This window comes from Musca domestica, unplaced genomic scaffold (genome assembly GCF_030504385.1).
Source record: "Musca domestica strain aabys unplaced genomic scaffold, Musca_domestica.polishedcontigs.V.1.1 4, whole genome shotgun sequence".
Lineage (NCBI taxonomy): Eukaryota > Metazoa > Arthropoda > Insecta > Diptera > Muscidae > Musca > Musca domestica.
The window spans coordinates 14129138-14155056 of NW_026712328.1; the positions used below are offsets into that span (position 1 = coordinate 14129138).

General features: G+C 34.2%; 4 protein-coding genes across 4 annotated transcripts; 2 read left to right on the plus strand and 2 right to left on the minus strand.

The window, feature by feature from the left end:
* Nucleotides 1–1048: 1048 nt before the first annotated feature.
* Nucleotides 1049–3827, plus strand: LOC101891358 (protein claret segregational). Its single transcript, XM_005186241.4, has 3 exons — nucleotides 1049–1408; nucleotides 1470–2134; nucleotides 2190–3827. Exons 1-3 carry the CDS (start codon nucleotides 1192–1194, stop codon nucleotides 3411–3413), a joined length of 2106 nt encoding a protein of 701 aa, XP_005186298.1. The 5' UTR covers nucleotides 1049–1191; the 3' UTR covers nucleotides 3414–3827.
* A 1275-nt stretch (nucleotides 3828–5102) lies between these two features.
* On the minus strand, nucleotides 5103–6245 carry LOC101889594 (3'(2'),5'-bisphosphate nucleotidase 1). Its single transcript, XM_011295361.3, has 2 exons — nucleotides 6026–6245; nucleotides 5103–5968 (listed from the first exon to the last, which is right to left on the minus strand). The coding sequence occupies exons 1-2, from the start codon at nucleotides 6137–6139 to the stop codon at nucleotides 5162–5164; spliced, it is 921 nt and encodes a 306-aa protein (XP_011293663.1). The 5' UTR covers nucleotides 6140–6245; the 3' UTR covers nucleotides 5103–5161.
* A 6984-nt stretch (nucleotides 6246–13229) lies between these two features.
* On the plus strand, nucleotides 13230–14384 carry LOC131804230 (electron transfer flavoprotein subunit beta-like). The gene is made up of 2 exons (XM_059126797.1): nucleotides 13230–13403; nucleotides 13527–14384. Exons 1-2 carry the CDS (start codon nucleotides 13353–13355, stop codon nucleotides 14235–14237), a joined length of 762 nt encoding a protein of 253 aa, XP_058982780.1. The 5' UTR covers nucleotides 13230–13352; the 3' UTR covers nucleotides 14238–14384.
* Nucleotides 14385–23084: 8700 nt separating this feature from the next.
* On the minus strand, nucleotides 23085–24367 carry caspase-1 (caspase). Its single transcript, NM_001309059.1, is given in 1 exon segment — nucleotides 23085–24367. A coding segment is annotated over 1 exon segment (870 nt). The 5' UTR covers nucleotides 24208–24367; the 3' UTR covers nucleotides 23085–23337.
* Between the last annotated feature and the right edge of the window lie 1552 nt (nucleotides 24368–25919).

A 25919-nucleotide genomic window follows, 5' to 3' on the forward strand; every position in this document is an offset into this window, starting at 1 on the left:
TAGATGTTGAGGCTAACTTAATTCTTAAAGCTGCACTCCATTCTAACCTCCTTCCTTCATTTTCTTTTAATTTTTTTTTACTTGTTTCACTCTAAACTTGCTCTTAAATTATTTGAAATATTATAAAAAGGTACTTTTAGGGAAGACAACATAAACAAATTTGTTGTTGCATTCATTTAGGGCGAATTCTTTATTACAACAATTTGTTTTGACATTTAATGGTGCCGTCAGCTGGGCTGATGCGATTACCTAGTACATCTACCTTGCTGGAAGCTCTACCTTATGCTAGGAACACAATTGGAGCGAACGACGAATTTCGCCCTACGCGGCGACAAAATGAGCCGCGTAAATTCGTCATATGGAACACAATACCGACGAAATTATAAAACAGCTGATGAAGTTGTTTAATTTTTGCTCATTTGTTGACTACATTGAATCAGAACATTGTAAAGTTTATTAAAATTGTTAAAATAATTAACATAATGTATATTATAGTAAAAGCTTATCTGCTTCTTCACTCAGGCGCAAGTACACAAACAAATAAACAAATTAATTATGTTTTTTTTATACGAGTAACTAATAGTAGAGTGACCATAACAAATTTTAAAGTAAAAAGTAACTTTATTTACTAAAACACATAAAATTCGTACAAGTATGGCCACCTCGTACTGTTTTTTTCGCCGTTCGCCGGCGTATGAAATAGAAATAAAGCTAATTGAGTTCGCGGCGCCCGACGAAATGTGTGCATTTCCATATACACATATGTTTTTTATTTTTGACGACGAACATACGCCTCGAAAAATTCGTCGTTCGCTCCAATTGTGTTCCTAGCATTACCTTTTTATTGTACCATAATATGAACGAGTTAATTCGTGTAAATAATTCTGAGGGCGAACAACGTGATTGAGAGTGCAATGAGAACATAGCATAAGTAAGTAAGTGCTAATGAGAACATGACATGCATTTGTGTATTTTGGCAGCAGAATATAGCATTGCATCAATCGAGCAAATCCAATAGATTATCGATTTCATCATTTCGATTAGTCGAAAATCGAACTACGTAAGCCTTCGTTCTCTTGGCGTCTTGTTTAGTTTCAAAATCGAAATAACGGCGCACAATTTATAAAGAAAGAAACGCACGATCATTTGGAAAAAGTAAATAGTTAATGTATCTGATTAATTGGAACAAAAATGGAATCCAAGTTACCAAAGCCTTCAGCATTGAAGAGGCCTGCGCCTATTTCAAGGACTATACTGCCCATGGAAAGAATAAAAGCGACATCATTTACCGGCAATTTTGGCAACAAAACGCATTTATTCAGCGGGAGTGCACAGTCTTTGAATACCTATAATCAGCTTCCTCGCGATATAACTAACTTTTCCAGTTATGATAATGCAACTCGTAGAGGTAACTTATTTTGTATAATTGCGCAGATAATTTTCAGTAATTTTATTTTTTTTGGTTTTAGAACGGGCGGCATCTCCAGAAGCTGCTGCTTCAAATTACGGCGGAGCGTCGCGTGCTAAAATGAGAAGAAGTCGTTCGGCTTGCGATATTCGAGACATGCGGCCTTTGAAACGGACAGAATCTACTCTTGCCCCAATCCCTGCAAAGACTTCGCGGATGCCGTTATCTACAACACTGGGATCTAACACAAATAAACCACCACGTATTGGTACGTCTGCTACTGCAGCAAGCAGTACCAGTTTAAAAAAACCTCCGACTGTCAATACAACGAAAACTATCGGAGGAGGTCGACCAGCATTAACTAATCAAAAAAGTGCAAATAATACTAGTTCAAACTCCTCCGCAATAACTGCAAAAACTGCAACTAAGCGCATTCCCGCATACGATTTTAAGGCCAGGTTCAATGACCTTTTGGAAAAGCACAAGATTCTTAAGGATAAGCTAGAAGAAAAAACGGAACAACTGAACAATCTGGAAAATTTGCCAGAGGTATTAGAGGACACTGAAAAACAATTGGTAACAACGAAAGAAGAACTCAGAAACACTCAAACCATGAACGAATGCTTAATGCGCGAGAAAACATTGCTGCAAGAAAAATATAATTCCATCGTTGAAAACTTGAGCAAAACCACAGAAGAACTGGAAAAATTAACTAAAGCATATAAAGTAAGTAATTCATTTTCCGTTTCCTTAGGTAAATTAAAAAATATAATTTTATTAGGAAATAAAACTTGAACATTCGGAATTATTTTCGGAAGTTGAAGAGCTGCGTGATAGAACATCAACACTGGCCGATAGGAACGCAACATTATTGGATGAAATTGCAATATGTAAGGAACTATTATTCCGTTCAAATATGGAACGAAAGGAGCTGCACAACACCGTGTTAGATTTGCGTGGCAATATACGGGTATTTTGTCGAGTTCGTCCACCACTGGATTGTGAAAGGGACAAAATGCTATGTAATTTGAGTTATCTGGATGAAGCAACTATGGAAATAGCCAGTTTTGAACCTACAGCGAAGGGAAAATCAATCGCACATACTTTTACTTTTGATCAAGTATTTGATCACTCGTCAGAACAGGAGTCAATATTTGAAATGGTATCACCACTAATACAGTCTGCTCTTGACGGGTATAACATTTGTATTTTCGCATATGGGCAGACGGGTAGCGGAAAAACATACACAATGGATGGTATACCATCAAATCCTGGAGTTATACCAAGGACAGTGGATTTGCTTTTTGATTCAATCAAGAATTATCGGCACTTAGGCTGGGAATATGAAATAAAGGTGACATTTCTTGAAATTTACAACGAGGTACTTTACGACCTGCTGAGTAATGAACAAAAAGATATGGAGATTCGTATGGTAAAAAACAGTAAGAATGATATATACGTATCAAATATAACACACGAGACAGTGGGGAGCGCGGGACGTCTCCGGGAGCTCATGCAAATTGCCAAGATGAATCGTGCCACGGCGGCTACGGTTGGAAATGAACGATCATCCAGATCACATGCAGTAACCAAAATAGAACTCATTGGTACACACGCAAAGAAACAGGAATTATCTATTGGTTCCATAAATCTTGTCGATTTGGCCGGTTCGGAATCGCCAAAAACAAGTACTCGCATGAACGAAACAAAAAATATAAATAGATCGCTCTCTGAACTGACAAACGTAATATTGGCACTATTACAGAAACAGGATCACATACCTTATCGAAACTCTAAGTTGACTCATTTACTAATGCCTTCCTTGGGAGGCAACTCAAAGACGCTGATGTTTATAAATATTGCTCCGCTTCAAGACTGTTTCGTGGAATCTCTGAAATCGCTGCGATTTGCTGCCACTGTAAATCAATGCAAAATGGCTAAGGCCAAACGTAATCGTATACTTAACACTTCCCTTGCAAATACAAGTGGAATAGGTAATCAGTAAAAAGTATATTATTGAGGAACTAAGACACTGCTCATTGTTTACTTTCCTTTATAAAAATATAGTCTTATTTATTCGTAGATTTGCATTTATTTTAAATTGTCACCCAATAGGCCAGTAAAACAGTATTAAAGATCTGGCTTTTTCACCTTATGCCAAATTAAAAGCAAAATATATATCTTAGTAAAACAACTCGTTATGTTATTGACTAACAAATTATTGGTGGGTGAGAGAGAATATATAATTGCATATTCATTTATAATTTGTATTAAAAAATGATTTTCGAACTTGGCAAATTTCGGGTTCATATCTCTCATATGTTTTTTTTTTTTTTGTCATAATTTATTGTTAATTTGGCTATAGAATATCTTTTTTCAGTTTGTTCAAATATATAGTTTTTTACGTTATAACCAGCAATATTGTTTTTTATTATTACTTTTCATTCAGTCAATGAAAATATACCAAAAACAAAAAAAGTATATATATATATATATATATATATATATATATATATATATAATAGGTCAAAAAATACACGCTAGATTTATCAATACGATTTACGTGACGTATACGCTGTAGAATTGACATTTGGAATCGAGTGGATTTAGTAGTCTATGGTACAGCTTAGTAAAACTGTAGAAATGCAGCCATGAGCCTATGCCCGCTTTCTGTCAAAAATATATATAATTATATTATATAATTAAATTATATATAATTATATGCAACAAGTTATATCTATTTATTTTGTATTTTTCATTTTTAAAGTATTAAAAACGCGAAAGATGAATGAAATGCCTAGATTTTCTTTGAAAACTGTGCTCCAAATAGTTCAATATTTCAATTCCATGGCAAAACTGCTTAATATATTATATATCTAAACATATTACATATCTGAACTATGGTATAATGAAGATAAGGTAGGGCACACGACTCAATAAGAAAGGTTGCTCAACTTCAAGGAAACTAGAAAAATGTAACTCTGTAACGGAGTCTTATAGTGTCAAATAAGCTTTTAAATATGCAACAGTTGGTTTTGTTTATATTTAATTCTTGTACAAAATTCTTATATTCGGAAAAAACCCCCAAAAAAGGATGGAACCTCGGGGTTATTCTACAGGGTTGAATCTAAAATTTTAGGACAATACAGTTTATTCACAAAATTGTACAATTTGTTACCCATTTGACTCCACTCTCCAACCGATATCGATGGCATTTGCGGTTTAATTGGAACTAGTTTGAATCCCGATTTTTTAAGGTTTTCATTCAAAGCACAGATTTGCTCAATTTCACTTAGGAGCGAAACTTGCAGAATTGTAGACATTGCACATACATAGAAATACAACAACGGTATGACGAAAACTAAAAGAGTGCGCGACAAGACTAGAATCTGCTCGATTTAGAACGATTTGGTGGCAATCCATCTCAAAAACGATGAAAACATGCTTATTCTCCTTTTAAGTGACATCTAAAAATTAGCTTTGCACGATTTTTTCTACTCCCAGGAGCGCTTCCGATCGAATTCCAGCGAGTTTCACTCTTTATTCAAATTAGTCCCAGTTTTTAAGAGATCTGCTTTCTTTACTTGATATTACCATATTAAATGTGCTGTGCGTCCGCACTTCAAAGTTTTTAATGATGTATTATATGTATTTCTTGTGCATTCGGATAAACATTGAAAAGAGTGTTATGGAATTCGGTTATTTCAGAATTAGTTTTTATTTATAATAACATCGATAATATAATACAACGTATTAACATTTGCTTCTCATAGCCTCTAAGACATTAGAAGGTAACTTTGAAATAATATTAGCATGGGACACATCTCCATTTGTCGCCAGAACGCCTTGGGCGTTGGGATGGAGGACATCTGAACCATAAGAATAATGATTACCTAACATATCTGTAAGTGTGCCGCCTTGCGCTTCCAACACAGCTTCCGGAGCACAAGTATCCCACTTTTTGCAGCCTGGGCTAGCAAAGACATAAGCATGCGCTTTTCCTTCCAGTAATTGCAATACCTTATACCCGGCGCCTCCTACTTTAATAATATCAGTGGGAGAAAGAGCATCTAATGCAGCCTGCACTATTGCATTGGAATGTGATCTGGTTGTTGTAACAATGAATTTATCTTTCGGTGGTGAAAGACGTTCGAAACCACCAGTTCCCAATCCTTTCAAACCCCAAATAGTTCGTCCCAATTCTCCTCCAGGATTTTTGAAGTAGGGTTGATGTATTATGCCGCCTACAGCGGAATTGTTAACAGCTATTCCAATTAAAACTGTAACATGATCGAGGAAACCTTGGGTATATTCCGACGTTCCATCCAAAGGATCTACCCACACGACAAACTCGTCATCCTTTATATCACGCCACTGTTTCGGACATGAATTCGTTAAAAAATCCTCATCTGCCTTTGTAACCAACCAATCGTTATTGACGTTAAGGTCTGAACCGCCTTCTTCTCCAATAATCTTTATTTCAGGAAACGATTTGGACAAGGACGCTATGATGCAACGTTGTGCCGAACGATCTGCTTCGGTCTGCAAGTCATCCTTACCCTAGAAAAGGAAACATTTATCAAGTGCTAAATAAGTATTCCATTTTGGCGAACAAACCTTTTCGACAATGCCTAAATTACCCTTTTGCATAACATCTCTTATAATACTTCCAGCACGTTTAGCAGTATTAATGGACAAAGCCATTAAACGCATGATCGTTGGTTGAGACATTTCTGTTGTTATCTGTGTAATGGAATGTTTTGATGATTAGATGGAATCTAGTCCATATTTAACTTTTAACTTATTACAGATAATTCAAAGCCACCCAATAAATAGTACAGCGTTGAAGCCGCCGCATCATGGACCAAGTATAAGGTCCCCCTACCAAGCCAGATGGCTACCAAACGTAATGTCAAAATGAATTATTAGGTGTGTCTGGTTACCCTAAAATTTGTAGTAATAGTTATAAATTGTTACTGGAAGTCGGCTGTTAACCCGAAAGATTTGAAAAAGAGAGTGGTGAGAGAATTTTTAACAGTTCTTTCAGTGAGATTTCTTGGCTTAATATGTCATTTTTATTTGTTTATGTATGTGTTTTCTTTTCAATAACAAAAAGTTTGTTCAGAAAATATTCAAATTCGGGTGTTTTCAAAATGTTTATTTCAACGTATGCATCGACAAAATCTAGAGTTTTTGTAGCGAAATAATCATTTAGAGATATATAGTACATGATTTTGAAAAGAAGTATTGACTTTTCATTCAGTTATCGCGTTTTTCAATTATGGGCTGCTGGGACAATGAACTGTCAAACTAATTTTGGAATTGAAAATTTTGAATGAAAAATTATTGAAAAGTGTAAAATATTTTGAAAAATACATATTATAACAACTTCCGATTTGGATCGTATGAGAAAGCATTTAAAAATCCACTTATTTTTGATAAAACATTTCAAAATTTTTGATATATAAATGTTTCCAAGCGTTGATGTATCCATGGTACAATGAAGACAAGGTAGGCTAACTTTGAAAAAATTGCAAGTATAGAGGTCTATCTGTTTGGCTTGTAATGTCAGAATTTCTATCAAAACAATAAAAAAGCAAACAACTTGTTGCATTGATTTTGAATAAATAATTTAAAACCGCGAAAAATGAATGAAAGGTCAACATTTCTTTTCAAAATCATGTTCTATATATTTCTTATGTTTTATTTCGCGACAAAAACCTTAGATTTCGTCGATGCATACGTTGCAATAAGCATTTAGAAAACACCCGAATTTGAATATTTTCTGAAAATTTTTTTTATTATTGAATTATAGAATACACACACATAAACAAACGAAGTTTGCATATTAAGCCAGAAAAATAAAAAAATTAAAATCATATGGTAGTTCTGCCCTACCTTGAATTCATTGTACCATGGATGTTCTACCTATATTCTTCTACCATGCTTGCAATTCTTCTTCTTCTCATTCATCGACATTCAATCAGATGTTTTCTATTGCTTGTTTATTTCTTTTTGTGCTTTCAATTTGAAAATATATTGGAATTAGTAAGACTAATTGTTTTTGAAGAACAACTTTACAAAATGTGAAAAACATAAATATTAATATGTAATAAGAAAATAAGTAGTTGCAAGCTTCTCCAGGAATACCGTCTGTTTACTTTTCGCATTTTCCTTGCAAAAGAGAAAAAAACTACCTTACTCTCTCAGAAAGATGTTGCTGGACAATTCCAGACACACATATTGTTTTTGAAATCACAGAACAAAAAAAAACAATAGTCAAAAGAGTGTAGGCAAATGTTGACACCTTAGTTGTGTTCCAGTTTTTTAGTAGTAAAACTAGCAGAAGAGAGAACAGTTCGAAATGTCATTCTCATTTAGGTGTGCTCAAAAAATAAGGGAACGGAAAATTAGCAGAAATGCGATAAAATGTCAACATTCAAAATTCCAAAAGTAAACAGTCTAAATCGGACTGGTGAAACCTTACTGAAAAGGACGCCAAAATTTAAAAAAAAAAAATGAGTATTGAAGGCGATATGTTAAAATTAATAATCTATAATAATAATTAATAATCTGATTCCTCATTCAGCCAGTCCTCTTCACTGCTGGAATCATCCAAAAGTGAATACATTATTTGATCCATATTTTCTCTTTTTGTTTTTGCACGACAAATATTAGTTTTTCCTTTAGCTTTTAAGTTGATCATTTTCTTTATTTTTGTTGTGACGCGCCATGGTAGAAGAATATAGGTAGACGAATCGACACAGCTGCTGGGACAATGAACTGTCAAACCAATTTTGCAATTGAAAATGTTGAATGAAAAATTATTTACATTTATAAAAAATGCTCAAAATACCGAATTACTATAACCTCCGAACGACGTCGTATAAGAAAACATATACAATTCTACTTATATTTGAATAAACATTTAAAATTTTTTGACATATCAATGTTCCCAAGCGTTGATGCATCTACCTGTATTTTTCTACCATGTGACGCGCGAACATTGAAATGTATCAATACATTTTTCAACCTTGTTAGCCCTGCCAATTAAATGTCAAATTTACAATATGCACATTTCTGCTCGACCAAATTCATGTAGCTAAAACAAGCAGAAATGTGCACCACTCAGCACCATTTTTTTCTCGAGAGAGATGCAAGTTTTGCTAGTTTTTGGAGTACGGGAACGCGTTGTAGCAGAATTAGTACTAATTTGTAGGTTCTGGAACACAACTAATATGCACATTTTTGCTCCAAAATTCCAAGAGTAAATAGTCCAAATCGGACTCGTGAAACCTTACTGAAACGGACGCCAAAATTTAAAAAATTTAGTATTGAAGACGATACGTTAAAATTAATAATCTATAATAATAATTAATAATCTGATTCATCATTCAGCCAGTCCTCTTCACTACTGGAATCATCCAAAAGTGCTCCATATTTTCTCTTTTTGTTTTTTTGCACTACAAATATTAGTTTTTCCTTTAGTTTTTAAGTTGATCATTTCTTCATTTTTGTTATGACGCGGGAACATTGAAATGTATCAATACATTTTTCAACCTTGTTAGCCCTGCCAATTAAATGTCAAATTCACAATTTGCACATTTCTGCTCGGCCAAATTCATGTAGCTTAAACAAGCAGAAATGTGCACCCCTCAGCGCCATTTTTTTCTCGAGAGAGCTGCAAGTTTTGCTAGTTTTTGCAGTACGGGAACGCGTTGTAGCAGAATTAGTACTAATTTGTAGGTTCTGGAACACAACTTAAAACAGGCAGAAATGTGCACCACCCAGCGCCATATAGACATACATAGACATATTTATATATATAGCATTCCCATCTCTGAGTTTTCTGGAACTTACTTTGTCAAATTTAACTGCATAGAACCCGGGTTCCCATCTCTGATATGTGTATGTACAATGGATTTATAAATATTCTTTCATTTTGAACAAAATTGTTAACATATTATATATATTATTGCATGACTTTACCTTCTTAATTCTACCATGTAAAAATTTCAACATTTGTTTACACTTTGTTAGCTATTTGTTTACCTTAGAATAATGCATATTGACATTAAGTTTGGTAGTCAGCTGGCTTGGAAAGGGGATTTTATAGGTTGACCAGGGGTCGTGTCATGATAAAATAATTTACAGTCAAAACTGTTTTTAATTCAAAGTATTTGAATGATGAATTAAAACACATATCTTAATAGCATATGAATGGTGTCGTATAAGAAAATATGTAAAATCAATCAAGCAAGCATTCAGCTGATTCATAAATACTAAACAATTTATTACTCAAAAACAGAAACTAATCATGCAGAAACTAAAATGAGTATTTTGATGATTTTAGCCACATTTTTCAATTTAATGGTCTGAAAATCCACAAAAAAAGTTCGCTCTGAGTACTTTACGCCCTGGAAGAGAATTATCTTTATAGGTCTATAGGTATTTCCAGGATTTCCGCGACATTGTTCACAGGAATTTCGTAAAATTTCGTAAATGGATATTACAACCGATAACGGAAAATTGTCTGTGCAGGTCCTCATCTTAGTATATCCCCCATACAACGGTACCTCTCTTTATTCGGTATTTTGATTATATTAGCGGCATTATTCACCGGAATTGTTTCGACTTTCGTGTTTTAAGTTTCAACAGCTTATGACGAAAAAAACTTATCCAGCAAAAATTCTTATATAAATGTAAATTATATCAAAATTTTGGGTTTCAAAGTTTTTTGTCGGTAACTCAAAAAATGAGTTAGAGAATCCTACTACAGAAGTACACAAACAATACGACTGCCTTAATGTACTTCGGCTGTAAGTTGCCGACCTGTATCGTATGCGAACGAATCGCTGGGAAACGTTTCCAAACGTTTGTTGTACGAAATGATGACTGGTACACTATGAGTTGTTATTCTTAATATTGTTTTTTGTACTTTTTTACATTGTATGGTGGTCAAATAAATGAATAAAAAGGGACAATTACTTTGTACATTATTTGTAATGAGTTAATATACAGGGAAACGTTTGCAATGAGTATTGTACTGTTTCGTTTCCAATGTTGCGTCATCCAGCAGAGTACATTTCAGTTTTGTTTTTGTCTCACTCATCTACACAAACAATACAAAACAAAAAACAAGTCCCGTTATCTTAATGTCGGTTTTGTTTCGTTTCGAACTTCGAGAAAATACAGAACGAAACGATTTCAAACGTTTCCAATAGTTTATTTTCGTTCGCTGTGTTTAAGTCTATTTGACACTATAAGACTCCAGCACAGAGTTGCATTTTTTCTAGTTTATTTTAAGTTGAGCAACCTTTCTTATTGTGCCATGGGTAGAGGCAAAACAGTTCCTAGAACAGTGTGGCATGATTGACTGTATCAAAAGCTTTTGATAGATCAAGTACCACCATAACTGTTCTGTCACACGGCCTGTTTTGGTTGAGTCCTCTGCTGACATGTGTGGAAAGGGCTTGTAAAGCTGTTGTTGTGCTATGCAATTTCCGCAATCTCTCTTGATGTTCAGCTACTGGGAAACACGCTCTTATGATGGGGAGGAGTAAAGCCTCAGCCTTTGAGTCACTTTTGCTGGAATCCTTGTCTGGTTTCAGTAACGGGACCACCCTGCCAATTTTACAGGCATCGTAAACTATTAGGATGGCTAACGGCAAATTGAGGAGTTTGGTGATATACTGACCTCCTGGCTCATCCAGTTGCTTCAACATACCAATTCCGTCAGGACCAAGCGCCTAAGATAACATGTGCAACATCTTTCAACGTAAATTGTGGTGGTAACTCTTCGATTGGGAGAGATCGTACACGGCGTAGGATACTTCTTGTCACTCTCGGGGTGCTCTATAAATTGCCGATTGAAATAACACACGCACCTCGTCGGATCTGTCAATTCTACGCCGTTTTTTTACGGTTCCAAAGCAACTTAAGCGTTGTGCACAATTTACTCGATCCGGTATTATGTTGCCATGCTTCAGGTGTTTTAGCCACTTTTTTCTTACCGACTAACCTGTTCACCCCTGAGTAAGTTCCCTAACTCTGAGATTATTAGGGGGAAATACATAAAGCGCATAATTGGCTGCCTTCTTCGTAGATGAACAAAGGAGTTTTAGGTTGACATAGTTCGATTTTGGCCCTAGGCTTCTTTGTTCATTTCCGAAGAAGCCAGCCGATGACTTAAGCCAGCCAGATAAGCGCTTTATGTATTCCCACCTTTAGGGTTAGTACGGCGAAGTTCATCTCGCTCATTTGCTAATCCCACTGCCTATGCTGGTAAATTTGGTCTTAGGATTTTCGCGTTTTTAATCACTCACCATTCTGAGTGGAACTATTCAATTATTACAAAGTTAATTTATTCAGATTCGAAATGTTGTATAGTTTTTACAGTTTCGGATGGTCTATTGATGGTGAGATAAAAGTGTAGGTCGTCTGAGCCTAAAGAAATGACTGATTGCCATGTTACGTCATTCCTCAGACCTGGGGATACGGTGGATATGTCCGATGAGCTGTGGTAGTCTCCCTTATTCTGGTGGGCGCGTCCTCATTCCCTGTGCAAAACTTGGAGCTATCAATTTGCTCAGCCAGTGCCTTGCCTCTCTGGTCATTACCTAGGACGGAATACATTAATTCATGATGGACATTGAAATCCCCTAGCACCAGACGGTTATTGCCTACAAGAAGTGAACTGATATTGGGCATGTTACGAGGGGCATAGCTATTTAACGGCGTTAAGCACATCTACCTCGTCGGTTCCACACTTGACCGCTACCCCCATAACGATTTCGTTGATCTTACCTCGGAGACCAGTTGATAGCGGGGGAGTCTCGTATTGCGACGACGAAGACTCACTGGGGCCTACATTGGCACAGCAGGAAGCAATGTAGTCCCTATCGTCCCTATCCGGTTTAAACCGGAACAATTCTGGAAATGCACCCACCCATGCATCCGCTGCATCTCACCGAGCCCGATCTAGCCCCTGGCCTAAGTTTGTTCCTTCGAGTCAATACTGATAACATGGCAATAACAGCAAAATTTTATTTTATATTGAAGAATTGCATTGAAGACTCATCTCAAGAAATTAATTACACATTCGTTTGGGCAAAAGATAAATGTAAAGCCTGGATTTCTTCCAGTTCCATGACAAAACTGCTTAATATACTTCTAGCGCGAACCGTAATGTACGTTTTATGTATTATATTTCTTTATTTGTGTGGCTTAAAATATCACTTTGATTGTGTATGTGTTCTTTTAAACTATATTTGAAAATTGTTTAGAAAGTATTCAAATCCGGTTTAAATTAAAATGCTAGTTACAACGTATGTTTTTGCCAATTTTACACTTATGATGACGAAATAAATCTTTAGAAATATATAGAACATGATTTTGAAAAGAAATTTTGATTGTTTATTCCGTTTTCCCCTTTTTTGTTTATTTATTCAAAATCAATGCAACAAGTTTTGTTTGTTTCATACAAAAAAACTTGTTGCATTTGTTTTGATACTTATTATGACATTACAATACATACAGGAAGGTCTCTCTACTTGCCACTTTCTCTAACTTAGCCGTCATTGTTTTCATTGCACCATGCTATTACTGAAAAAAAATGTTTTAATATTTATTTGAGATAAATACACTTTTCAAATTACAATGATAATAATTTTATGGTAAAAATAATTTAAAACATTAGTTTTTGCGAATTATAGTGAATAGCTTTGATATATACGAACATTGTCGACGCCGTTAAAACAAGCAACGGCCCAACGCACAGAAATAAAAAAACGCTAAGCGTAATGCTTTTTATTAGGTCAGAGCTATAACCTTTGGACCTGTCATGGACTAATCTAGTGTCTTCATGAATTTGATTGAAGAAAATTAATTTTAATTGTTGTTAATATATTTCCAGTCAGGTTGTTAAAAAGTGAAATAATTGAGGATGTCACGTATTTTGGTTGGTGTAAAGCGTGTTGTTGACTATGCGGTCAAGGTAGGTATTTTTAATATACGAATATTCATTTACCAATTGCTAAAGGAAGAAAGCACTCTTATCAGATCTATTTTAATTTGCGTAATCAATGCTGATGATATTCTTTCACAATAATAAATTTAGGTCCGTGTCAATCCTGAAAAGACTGGTGTCGTTACACAGGGTGTCAAACACTCCATGAATCCTTTCGATGAAATCGCCGTTGAAGAAGCCGTGAAAATGAAGGAAAAGAAATTGGCTAGCGAGGTTATTGCCGTCTCTATTGGTCCTAGTCAATCTCAGGAAGTAATTCGTACTGCTTTGGCAATGGGTGCAGATCGCGGTATTCACGTCGAAGTATCCGGAAAAGAATACGACTTGTTGCAGCCAATTCATGTTTCTAAAATTCTGGCCAAATTGGCTTTAGAGGAGAAAGCCGATTTAGTTATTTTGGGCAAGCAAGCAATTGATGATGATTGTAACCAAACTGCTCAAATGACAGCCGCTGTACTTGATTGGCCACAAGGCACATTCTGCAATAAAATTGAAAAAACCGATGCTGGTCTAACCATCACCCGTGAGATTGATGGCGGTCTGGAAACGATTAAAACAAAAGTTCCAGCGGTCCTCAGTGCTGATTTGCGTTTGAATACTCCACGTTATGCTACTTTACCTAACATAATGAAGGCAAAGAAAAAGCCCCTGAAAAAGGTGGGAGCTAGTGATTTGGGAGTTGATACTAATCCACGCATTGATATAATCTCAGTTGAAGACCCCCCGGTTCGTCAAGCTGGTGCAATTGTTCCTGACGTGGATGCTTTAGTTAGCAAACTTAAGGAAGGTGGCCATTGCTAAAATAAAAATCAAAGATATATATAATCGATAAGTGGAATTTATTTGATACCTATGCATTTATGAAAATATATCAGTTTAAAACTATTTGCGAAGCATATCAACAAATTTATGTGACTGTTTTGTGTCAATAAATTTTTAGCAAATTAACTAGTTGATTGGTTTATCTTGTTGTTGTTTCGGGGGGTTGTCTGAAACCATGTGTTAAAAATGTGTGTGCCTGCGTTATGTGCCTATGCCCGTATTCATTGCATTTGCAATTTTCGGAATCCGGACAACGCATGTTGTAATTCCTCAAAAATGATAAGCTATTTTTTCTTTTAAGTTTTTTTGGATCTTCTACGATATTTAACAATTTAAGAAAATATACTAAACAAGTACATTGAAATACTTATCAAAAGATGTATACATAAATATATATACATATTCGTGTAATTTTGTTTGAAAATTGTAAGCATGAGGTTAATAAAAATAAAATGTATTTGCGAGGAAAAATAAATTTAAAGAGCAAATATTATGTAATCAACTAAGATACAACTAAGAGGAGATGCTACATGATCTAATTCACGAGAGGTCGATATGCGGAAAACTAACAAACCCTTAGGTTCCTCGGTTAATACTAAGGATGTGGTGAATGGTATGATGATAAATCATGCGATACTCTCCTAAGTTGGGATTAGAAGGCAACAAGACAAGATCGCAGAGGCAGTGTGACCATTTTAGCGTTTTTGCCACTAAATTGAGCATTATTTTTTTGGCATAATACACTTGTGCAAGGCAACATAACAACCTGAGCGATTAGAAAATAAAATCCTGCATTAAAGTTATCAAAAAAAATTAATGCTGGTAGATTTTAAGATATGGACATGGTAGAAGAATACAGGTAGTCGCATCGACACAGCTGCTGGGACAATGTAATGTCTCATATCAATGTTCTCAAGCGTTGATGCATATACATATATTTTTCTACCATAGATATGGACCTGGCGTATTTAAATAATACGGACGTACTAAAAATTTTACCATAGTAGGGAAGTTGAACATTAGTGTACGCTATCTCGAATTTTAGGCAACGCTGCAAGAACCGAACTTTCTTATTTTGTTATGTCGTTTCTGGTTTTACTATTTAGTAATGCAGGAGTTAAAGAGGTTTGATCGAACCTCGACATTTTCAGTTGCATGAACCTCTGTGGCGTTTCTACTGCACTTGATTCTCTCTCTGGAAAAACGACTCAATTCCCCACTCATATTTGTTCATTGTTCAAATCATATAATTTTTACAACAATAATAAAATATGTCCCATCCCTAACAAATGAGAACAGTTATAGAAAAAATAAATTATGACATTTAAAAGTTTAAAATAGAAAAATGTTATGAATTGAATTTTTTTCAGGAAGACTCAAAAATTGTAAATGAAAATGTGTATGTATATATGTATTTGAATGTATATGTATTTGAACAAAAAATAATGAATTTTGCGAATGTCTGTATCAGTAACATATTTTGAAATGTCTCTCTTCTATATAGTTAAAAATTGTAAATATATTGAAAATATCAATATTTTCTGAAAATTTGGGAAACATAAATAAAAAGTATATATACAGGCATATCACAAAATCGTATTGAAATGGTTTGATTTTCGCAATTCAAATCGTACGATTTTGTTTTGCCTTCTTCAGATTTCGTACGATTTGGTGAACTACGAATTCAGTGTTAATATGGCAACATTAAATATTCAATATGGTAATATTAGGGGAATGAAAGAACAAATAAATGAGGAATCAAAACAAAACACATGATTAGAAAACATGGTAGAAGTATAACTTCTGAACATGGCCCAATTATTAGGTCGTCCGATTAGCCCAGCTGATGTCACCCATTCTGTCAAAATACATTTGTTTATATCTGGAATTCGCTGCAAAATATGACAAACTGTCATCAAAGAATTTTTACAGTTATGCTGAGAATATTGGTATACACAATTCGAATTTGATTTTCTAATTCTGCACAATTTGCTTCTCGTGATTTTAAATATTACAAGTAAAAAATGAAAGTCTGCAAGGTTTGCCAAACGAAAAAAAGGTTTGAAGGGCAATGTTATTTTTTTCTCCGTTCCAAAGGACGTAGACGCAAGAGCCATACCATGGTAGAAGAATATAGGTAGACGCGTCGACACAGCTGCTGTGACAATGAACTGTCATGTTTTCTGAACAAATTTTTTGTTATTGAAAATAAAACACATACATCTATATATATAAATGTAAGTTGTGTTAGTTACTACGCTTATAACTTAAGAACCGCTGGATTAATTTTAACGATTCACACAAATTCGGAGTTGTCTAATCTCCGAAAAGGATAATATCCAAAAAAAATCGCGTAAAAATGTGATATATTAACATTTTCATTTTGACTTTTCAAATGTACAATAGTAATGTTTTATTTTGCATGATTTTTTTCCATTTTGACTTACTTTTTTCTAATGTACATTTGTAGTGTTTTTTTTATATTTTATTTTTGAATTCGAATATTAATACCAATTTATTTAATTGACTTGATTTCTTGAGAACTGAAATTGATGGCGGGTTACATGGAAGTGTAGTAGCGAATTATGAGGTGACGAAACGGAATAGATGATATCGAAATAATTTAACGCGGTCACACCAAAGTTAAAAGATAATTACTTTTTCTAAATCGCTGAAAAATCATGAAAAAGAGATCTCATTGCAAAAATCAAAAAAAAAACATTTTCAATGGAATCGAATTTTAAAGTAATAGTACATTCTATTGACAAACTTTGTAAGGAAGGATCTTAAAACATTTGCTGTAAAAAATCAGCGAAAAAGTTGAAGACTTTTTCAATTTGTTATTCTTTTTTTTGTCAATTTTTTTTGTGAACAAAATAAAGAATAATTTTTCACTAAAAAAATTGAATAAGTGCGAAATAGGATGTTAACTGACATCTACCTTTCAACTCCAGGGCCTACATCGTGGGTTAGCTGGAAGATGCGAACACGTTTAAACAAACAAAAATGACCGAAAAAGCTTAATGGGGCTCATTTCAAAGCGTGACAATGATCCGTCCAATGAGAGCTCAAAATGCAAAATTCTTTGGGAGAATAATAAGTAATATACCAATATTGAAATAAAAGGTGCAAAATAGTAGAGCGAATGGGACTTTTAGTAAGAAAAGGTTTTATATCCTTCCAGAAATTCTTCCCAAACATTCAAAATACCTAAAATCACTTTTGCAGGTCTTTATATCGATCATAACTCATGGATAAGGGAACAACCCGATTTCATATTTATATAACCATCTATGATTTAAGTTATTTTTGGGGTCTTGGCCGGTCACTTTTTTCATTTTTTGGCCCTTATTTGACATTTTTGTTTCTAAGGGGGTAGATAACCTCTTCGCATAAAATTTGAAATTTTCAGAGTAGGGCCCATATTGGTATTGACCACATTCATCAATTGATTTGGCTAAAAAATTTTATTTATGCCACCCTGGGGTAGGGAACCATCATACAGATAATTGCCACATAGGAATTTATTTAAGTAAAGTCCCCACATTGGAGTATCCCCAAGTCCACTTTCACATCTAATGTGTGGTCAGAAAAGAAAATTTTGTATTCTATTGAATTTTTAACCCCCAAGAGAATATTGGTTGGGGACGTAGATTTGGGATGTACATATATATGAAATAAATTGTGGAAACATGAACAAATTACAAATATAAGAAAGTAGCACGGGACCGAATATTTGTTTAATCATCATTGAATTATCCTATGATGAAAATATGGAATTTAAGGGGTCTCCAACTTACAATTTAAATGGCAAATAAAATGAATTCCCATCTTATCATTCTGCCCTCAATTATGAGGTGGATAAAACTATTTTTACTTATTTAAATCACGCGAAATGCTATGACATGCTATATTGTTCTGCTATATTTTTGATTTGGCCTCTATTTGTCATCTTGGATTATAAGGGGTAGAAGAAAGTTTTCAATGTAGGTCGATGTTTCGGAGTAGTGCCCATATAAAGAAGGTACCTCCTAATTTAACCACATTTCAAAGAATTTGGCTAATAATGCGTATTAGGGGGGTGAAAATCTTACACTAAAATTTCAACATATCTACCAATTTTAGAACTTAATTTGTTTAGCACATCCACACAGTTGAAGCCCACGGTTTAAATATTGAAGCCCACTGGTCAAAAATGGGTACAGGTATTTTAAAACACTTTAAATCGACCTGTACGTGAACACTTATATCAGTCATATCTGTGAATAATTATGCTTGGGAATATATGCATAATAGACAAAAACTACGGGCCGGCAACGCGGACCGGGCCAGCTAGTAAACAAATAAAGATGACATATTAAGCCAAGAAAATAAAAAAATTGAAATCATATGGTATCATAGCCCTACCTTTATATCATTGTACCATGGTAGATCCCATTACGTACATATATTCATAATCAGCATAAAATTCTAAATCAATTTAACGATGTCCGTCTGTCTGTTGAAAACACGATACAGCCCATATTATTTGACGTAGAGCGTCAAAATTTAGTAGAACATTTTTTATTGTATCTACGATGTTGAAAATAAGATATATCGGTCCACGTTTTGGTATAGTCCCCATGTAACGGTACCTCCCGATATTCGGTATTTTGATGATTTTTGCCACATTTTTTCAGGGATTTGTCTAAAAGTAGGTATTTGTTGGTCATAATAGGTTCTAGCTCCGGTGGCGAAACATTGTAGGTCCCCGCTTTGGTATAGCTTCCATATAACGGTACTTGCCGATATTCGGTATTTTGGTGATTTTTTTTCCCACATTTCGCGGATTTGTCTAAAAATTGGAATTAGTTGGTCATAATAGGTTCTAGCTCCGTTGGCGAAACATTGTATATATAGGTCCACGTTTTTGTATATATATATATATATATATATATATATATATATATATATATATATATATATATATATATATATATATATATATATATATATATATATATATAGCGGTACCTCCCGATATTCGGTATTTTGATGATTCTTGCCACATTTTCCCACGAATATGTCTAAAAATTGGTATTTGTGGGTTATAATTAGTTCTAATGTTTCCATACCCTAAGATGAGGAAAAAAAGTTCGGCCCGTCCGAACTTAATGTTTTTTTACTTGTTTGGTTTAACTTACTCCATTTATCACATTGAGCTTGCATCCAGCCTCGGCTATTGTGTCTTATATATGTAGTTGCGTCAAGGTATTTCTTCTTGGCTTTTAGCACTCCTTAGATAAAAACTTTTACCCTCTCCAAGAATCTTTTTGAATGACATTTTCGCATGTTAATGTGCCAACTCCACCACCTCATTGTTATTTGCCCAGCGTCCACAGTGAAAGAAGGTCTGTCCTGTGTCATCAATATCTTCCGTAGGTATTTTTCCCTATTCGGATGTTAAACATACCCAGAGGAGAAATTCTCCAGTCCAGTCCGGGGGTCCGCTACTTAAATATTATCAAATTTTTTGAAAAACGTTGATTTGCGTAGTCGTTGTCGGACTTACCCAGAGGATAAAATCACAAGCCTCCGACCAAAGCTCGTCTAATTAAAAAGTATCAAATTATATCTTGCATATTGTTCTAACAAAAAACGAAATTAGCTGTTTTGTTATGCTTGTATAAGAATAATTGTTTTACAATACCTAAAAAATCATTTGTTTTATTTACCATTGTTATTATATGACTAAAAACTATAAAATTCATTACAGTTTAATGCTTATAATCAGCATGTCAAATAATTGCAAAGGAGGAATGTAAAAATATGTTACAGTTTTAAGTTCAATTATATCAATAATAATATTGTCAATTGCAATAAGGACACCACCACGTTTTTGCAAAATCCATCGTCTTTAAATATTTGACATTTCGAACATAGAATTTCACTTTTTAATATGGATATTTGTTACCAAGTCTTCAACTAGTAAATAATGGACAGAAGTCGGACGAGCCAACTGTATACCCTAGACCACAATGAACATTAAGAAAATCTACCCAAACAAATAAACTTTTATATTGGGAATTTACGTGAAATAAGTAAACATAAAATCAGAGGGAAATCTATTTGATTCATATCTGAATCAATTTCGACAACATTGACAATTGTACGTCCAGACCCTGCTGACCGAGATGGCGTCCTCCCTTTTCGTAGGGATCGCGTACTCATCACGATCCGCATCATGAAAATAATTGAGTAGGCAATAGAAAACCTGCTACAGAATCTACTGCATCAGATAATTTACAAAACAATACAACGTACATATCTTAGTCATTTAAAAATAAAATTATTCTAATAATTTTATGATTTCTAAATTCATACTAAAATCAACATTATAGTGAACTGAATTAAAATCAACACACATTGAATAATTCGTCAGGTGAAAATCGGTGAATAATATTTGATAGTATCTACAGGGTTGCCCATATTCGACGGACCCATCTGCCAACGCCGCGTTTGAAGCGTCAGTCCAAGCAGATACCATTTACCTATACACGCCACGCGACCGCTCTGAAATAGTTGAAATTTACATTCAACAGAAGAAGTCAATTGTGAAAACTCAACGTGCTTTTAAAACATTAAAAAATGTGAGAAGTGAGCCTTCTAAGGGACCGTAAATAAGCAAAATTGCCGTTTTTACGCCACTGAAAATCCTCAGGAGATTCAAGAAGTGCCTCTTCATGACGAAAAAGTCACAGTTTCGTGCGGCGTTAGTGCGAAAACGGTCATTGGGCCGTTTTTTTCCAAAATGAAAATGGCCATGCTGTTACCATCAATCAGGAGCGTTATCGCGACATGATGACCAATTTTGTGATGCCAATTATTCGTCGAAAGCGTATGAGGCAGTTTTGGTTTAAACAAGACGGCGCTCCACCGCACACAAGTCGCATAACAAAACATGGGTCCGTCGAATATAGGCAACCCTGTACTAGATCTAAAACGAACATTAATTCTAATATTCATTGAGTTCAACATAATACGTCTGTTTTTTAGTGTAGACAATCTGACTAACTTTAGCCTGCTATTATAAGAAGGCAAAAGAAAATAGCTAAACCATTGCAGATCTCTCAAAGCAAAAATTGTTTTTACACTGATATAATATAGGTCTAACAAGAAACATAAATGTTTTGTTATATATAGATCAGAAAATTCTTTGGCTATTCGTTTTACAGAACTTAAAACACCATTTGCTTTATTTATCATTGTTTTTACATGATTATTTAAAATTTAATTTTGGATCCATCAAATTATTTTAAAAAATAACTTCTATTACAAAAAAAATTTTTCACCACCTGGTAGACATTACCATCGTTCTCCACTAATAAACAAACGTTGTTTTATAAAAACAACAATAAAGGGATAAAGCCTGACCATTTTGCAACAACAAAATACTGCGGTATCCCGAACAAACAACCAACACTGTTCTATTAATAGACAAGCCACGGTCGACGAAGTGGTTTTTGTTGTAACAGACAAAACCAACTTACATGGTTATGCTACTTCGTTCAGGTTGAACGAAAGCATAACAAGTGGAGAAAGATGTAAATGTTTATAAGTGCGGTTGTACGATTTAGAAGACTTTCCAAAAGAATGTTAGTTTTATTTAATTCTTTGGTTCCTCTTCTATTGAGCTTACGATCTCGTCACTTGGGTAAAAAATGTTTTTTGTAATAGAAGTTATTATTTGTTACAACAAAACTCTTCTTTGTTGTTGCCTTTCCTTTCCATAGAACAGAGAAGCCATTTTTCTCCACAAATAGATAAGAATTGTTTTTATAAGAACAACAAAAGTGGTATTAGCCTGAAATATCAAATACTTAGTTCCAGAACCGGCAGGATAACTGATTTTTCATTCATTTTACCGAAAAATTGCAAAACTGTTAGTCTTGCAGGTTCCTAAATGTCAAAATTGTTCTATTTACAGACAAGACGCCGCCAATGAAGTTTATTTATTTTGTTGTAACAAACAAACCCAACATGCATGTTATGCTAATATGGTTTATACAACAAAAGAATAATAGTGGATGAAAATGGACAATTGTCAAATATTTAGACGAAATACCAAAGAAATTCCTTTGGTTCCTCTTCTAACAAATTTGCAGCGTTGCGCTACTAAATACAATTTGTTTTAAAACAACAACAACAATGATATCTAGCCTGATTAATTTGACACAACAGAATAAATGCTAACACTGTTTTTGTTTTAGTTGTCCACCTTACAGACCTTATATGGATAATGAAAAATGTAAAATCCAAATACTGATAACCTTAGTTGCATTCAACTTTTTCATCGTCGCAATGTCAACTTGAGTCATTAAAGGAAACTACATTTTCCATATATGGTACTCATTGAGGATAAACAATTTGGTATTTTGGGATACATATTATTTTATTTATTGTATTGTAAAAATATTCCATAAGTACCAAAATTAATACATATTTGCGCATATAGTCTATAATTGCTTCAATACTAAAAAAGATTCGCATATAAAAACATGGCAGCATGATTTGTGGTTCATTATATGTGGCTATGATAATAAGTATTTTAAAAGACAAAAAAAAATTGGATATTAAACTTTATAGATTTTAATAAAAACTATTTATTTTTTTTAAGTGAAACTAATATAAGAATATAATAGCATATAGATATTTAGTGATTTATCACACTAATTCTTCAATTATTGAGAGTCTAACACATATACATTGGTTATGATCTCTAAAGAATGCATAGATTTATCGAGTACCACAATTTGAGAATTTTAGAGATATGGATGGAAGCGTTTATTTAAATGAAATAATTTAAGAAAGTAAGATTTATTGGATATTTGTAAAGTGGGACATCAGTCATACAATTTCACAAGATGTTATATACCTACGAATATTATGATTTATAAAAAACATGCGAATTTTTAAATTTGGTTATAAATATGAGTAATAAGAAATTTTATGATATAAAAACCAGAGTTTCAAAACTGTTGTCTATTCTATCACATTTACCAGAATGAATCCACACTTTTATTTCTGGTATACGGTGGATTTAAACTCTTGCTGCTGGTGGTAATTGATTCTTTTCAGAAAAACGTAGTATTCGCGTAAGCATTGTCGTTATACATGGAATCTGCTTCTGTTGGTGCATATCTGGTGTATCTGGGGTACATGACTCAAAATCAACGGCAACACGTTGACAAACAAACGTAAGCAATGTAAGTATATCGTACCGTTTACCGTTGGCAGTTAGCTCAGCACACAAAGATTGCATAAACCAGGATCCTCTGGTTGTATTACGCCATGAGTAAAACCCTGGTATCGTTGAGTATGCAATAAGGAAATCTGCATGCACCGGTATTTTATAACTCATTGATGACTCACCATCAGTTTGAGTCACTGCACGTTTCATAGTGACACCGGGGTCCAAACGATCACCTTGACAAGCTTGAATAAAGAATAATTTTGGCTTTCCAGCTAATGTGGGACAGTGTTGTGCTGTGAAATAACTCCAAATACTGTCCAATTTGTACTGCGTATCTTTAGCATAAATATAGCCCAATTCTCCGTGCGAAAGAATGGTCACCAAAATACAATCGTTATTGGTGTGATCCTGGCTAGCTGCCCATTCAACCTGACGCATAAGTTCTTTTAGTGTAAAATCTTTATAAATCTGAACATCAAAATCTAGTTGTTTGAGACATCGAGCCAAATTATCACAATCGACGTTTGTGCCTGATCTTGATTTGAGTGATTGCACAGTGAAATGTTCATGATTAAAAATCATGGCAAGCCCCCGGTTTTTATGACGCATATTGTACTCAACTGCATGACGGTCAGTCGGCATCCTGGCAGTATAATTTGATGTAGACGATGTACCGAAACCTTTGTTCGCTAATTGGGCTATTGCACCCTGCTGCATCTGGTGTTGATTTCCAGCATTGTTATAGCCGCCACCATAATAGCTTGTCGATGTTGAACCCAATGATCCGAATGCATCGGGAAAATCCTCTGTGTTAGTAGAGCGATTAACAAAATCTCCAGTTTGTTCCTCCGATTGAGCCATTTTTTTAATGCAATATAATATATCTAGAGTTTTCTGTTTTTGGAAATTGCACTCAATATCTTTGTTCCTTTGTGCACTTTTGTCCGTTTGAAATACGCGTTTGTCGTGAATTTATTTTGCGTTGATTGTTTTGTTCTCGATCAAGCCATAATGTCGCTGCAGTAGAATGTGAGCGCCGTCAACTTTTATATCAATCGGCGGCTCTTCTTTGCTTTAACAGGTTTGCAAATATAAGAGGTGTCACTTGAAAACTTAATCGGCTGGAAAAGCATTTAAACAAAATAAGAAATGGAATTGCATGAAACAATATATTATTAAAAGAAACACAGGATTGATAAAAATATTAAAGAAAATAATTTATTATTAATTCATTTTTAAGGACAATTTTAATAATTATTTTACATTCATTTTTTCTTTTTATTTGCTCTCCATCAACAGAAAAATGGCACACTTACAAAAGGTAGAACAAAGCTACTCCATGGTAGAAGAATACAGGTAGTCGCATCGAAAAAGCTGCTGGGACAATGAACTGTCAAACCGATTATAACAACCTCAAATTTGCATCGTATCAAAAAAAAAAAAAAAAAAAAAATTTAATAATCTACTTAATTTTGATACAACATTTCAAAAATTTTGACATATCAATGTTATATGGTCAGGCAACGTTTGTTTATTAGTTGAGAACCATGGTATAATTATTACAGTTAACAGGAAGTCCCACCTGATTTGACTCTATAGTAATACTAGTGTCAAACTCGATATGACGTTGTACAAATTACTTTGTACATACTTTTGAGTGCGGTTGAGGCAAAAACTAGCAATAAACAATCAAAATGTACTGTACAGTAGTACTTAAGAAAAATATTTTCATAATAAAATTAGAATTGAATCAACAGCCAAACCATTCATTTGGTTTTCTTTTCTCATTCAGACGTTTTGTTATTTAATTCCATTTCTTGATATACAATAGGTATACCCATGGTACAATAAAAAAGGTAAGGTAGAGCTACCAGCTGATTACAATTTTTTTCTAAGTGTGCCCGACTTCTGCCAATTTTGTGTATGTATTTATTGTTTTGAAAAATGAAAAAAAAATATTTTCCCAAGCAATGATTGGAAGACACATAAATTGCGGCTCGCGCATTAAAGCTATTGACCAATATAGCCATGAAATTGAATGGTTAGGATCATATTTTTGAGAGAAAAATCCAGTAATTTCATTCATTCTTCGCGCTTGGAAAAATTAAAACAATAATTTTGAATGAGTCTGACAGTAAGCGGACATAGCCTCAGGGCTGTATTTTTGTAGTTTTACGAAGCTGTCCTACCTCCTTATTGTACCATGGGTATACCCATTTTTGATATAAAATTTAACTGCAGGGCAATGTGAACACATTTTTTTGTCTAATAATAGAAAAAATTGCCTGTACTAAACAAAACGCCAAAGGCGATGGTTCTGAAACTTTTTTTTGCGATTAAGGAGCAGCGACACCACGTTGGATAACATATTCGTATATTTCATGTTTCCTAAAATTGCAAAATGTAGAATACTTTTTGTATGTATGTTG

Bases quoted from the DNA above. Each gene is read 5' to 3' on its own strand.
- LOC101891358 (XM_005186241.4), top strand. From the start codon at position 1,192: ATGGAATCCAAGTTACCAAAGCCTTCAGCATTGAAGAGGCCTGCGCCT. The intron at 1,409-1,469 runs GTAACTTATTTT...TTTTGGTTTTAG, and splicing joins TGATAATGCAACTCGTAGAG to AACGGGCGGCATCTCCAGAA. The intron at 2,135-2,189 runs GTAAGTAATTCA...TAATTTTATTAG, and splicing joins AATTAACTAAAGCATATAAA to GAAATAAAACTTGAACATTC.
- LOC101889594 (XM_011295361.3), bottom strand. From the start codon at position 6,139: ATGTCTCAACCAACGATCATGCGTTTAATGGCTTTGTCCATTAATACT. The intron at 5,969-6,025 runs GTTTGTTCGCCA...TTCCTTTTCTAG, and splicing joins ATTTAGGCATTGTCGAAAAG to GGTAAGGATGACTTGCAGAC.
- LOC131804230 (XM_059126797.1), top strand. From the start codon at position 13,353: ATGTCACGTATTTTGGTTGGTGTAAAGCGTGTTGTTGACTATGCGGTC. The intron at 13,404-13,526 runs GTAGGTATTTTT...TAATAAATTTAG, and splicing joins TTGTTGACTATGCGGTCAAG to GTCCGTGTCAATCCTGAAAA.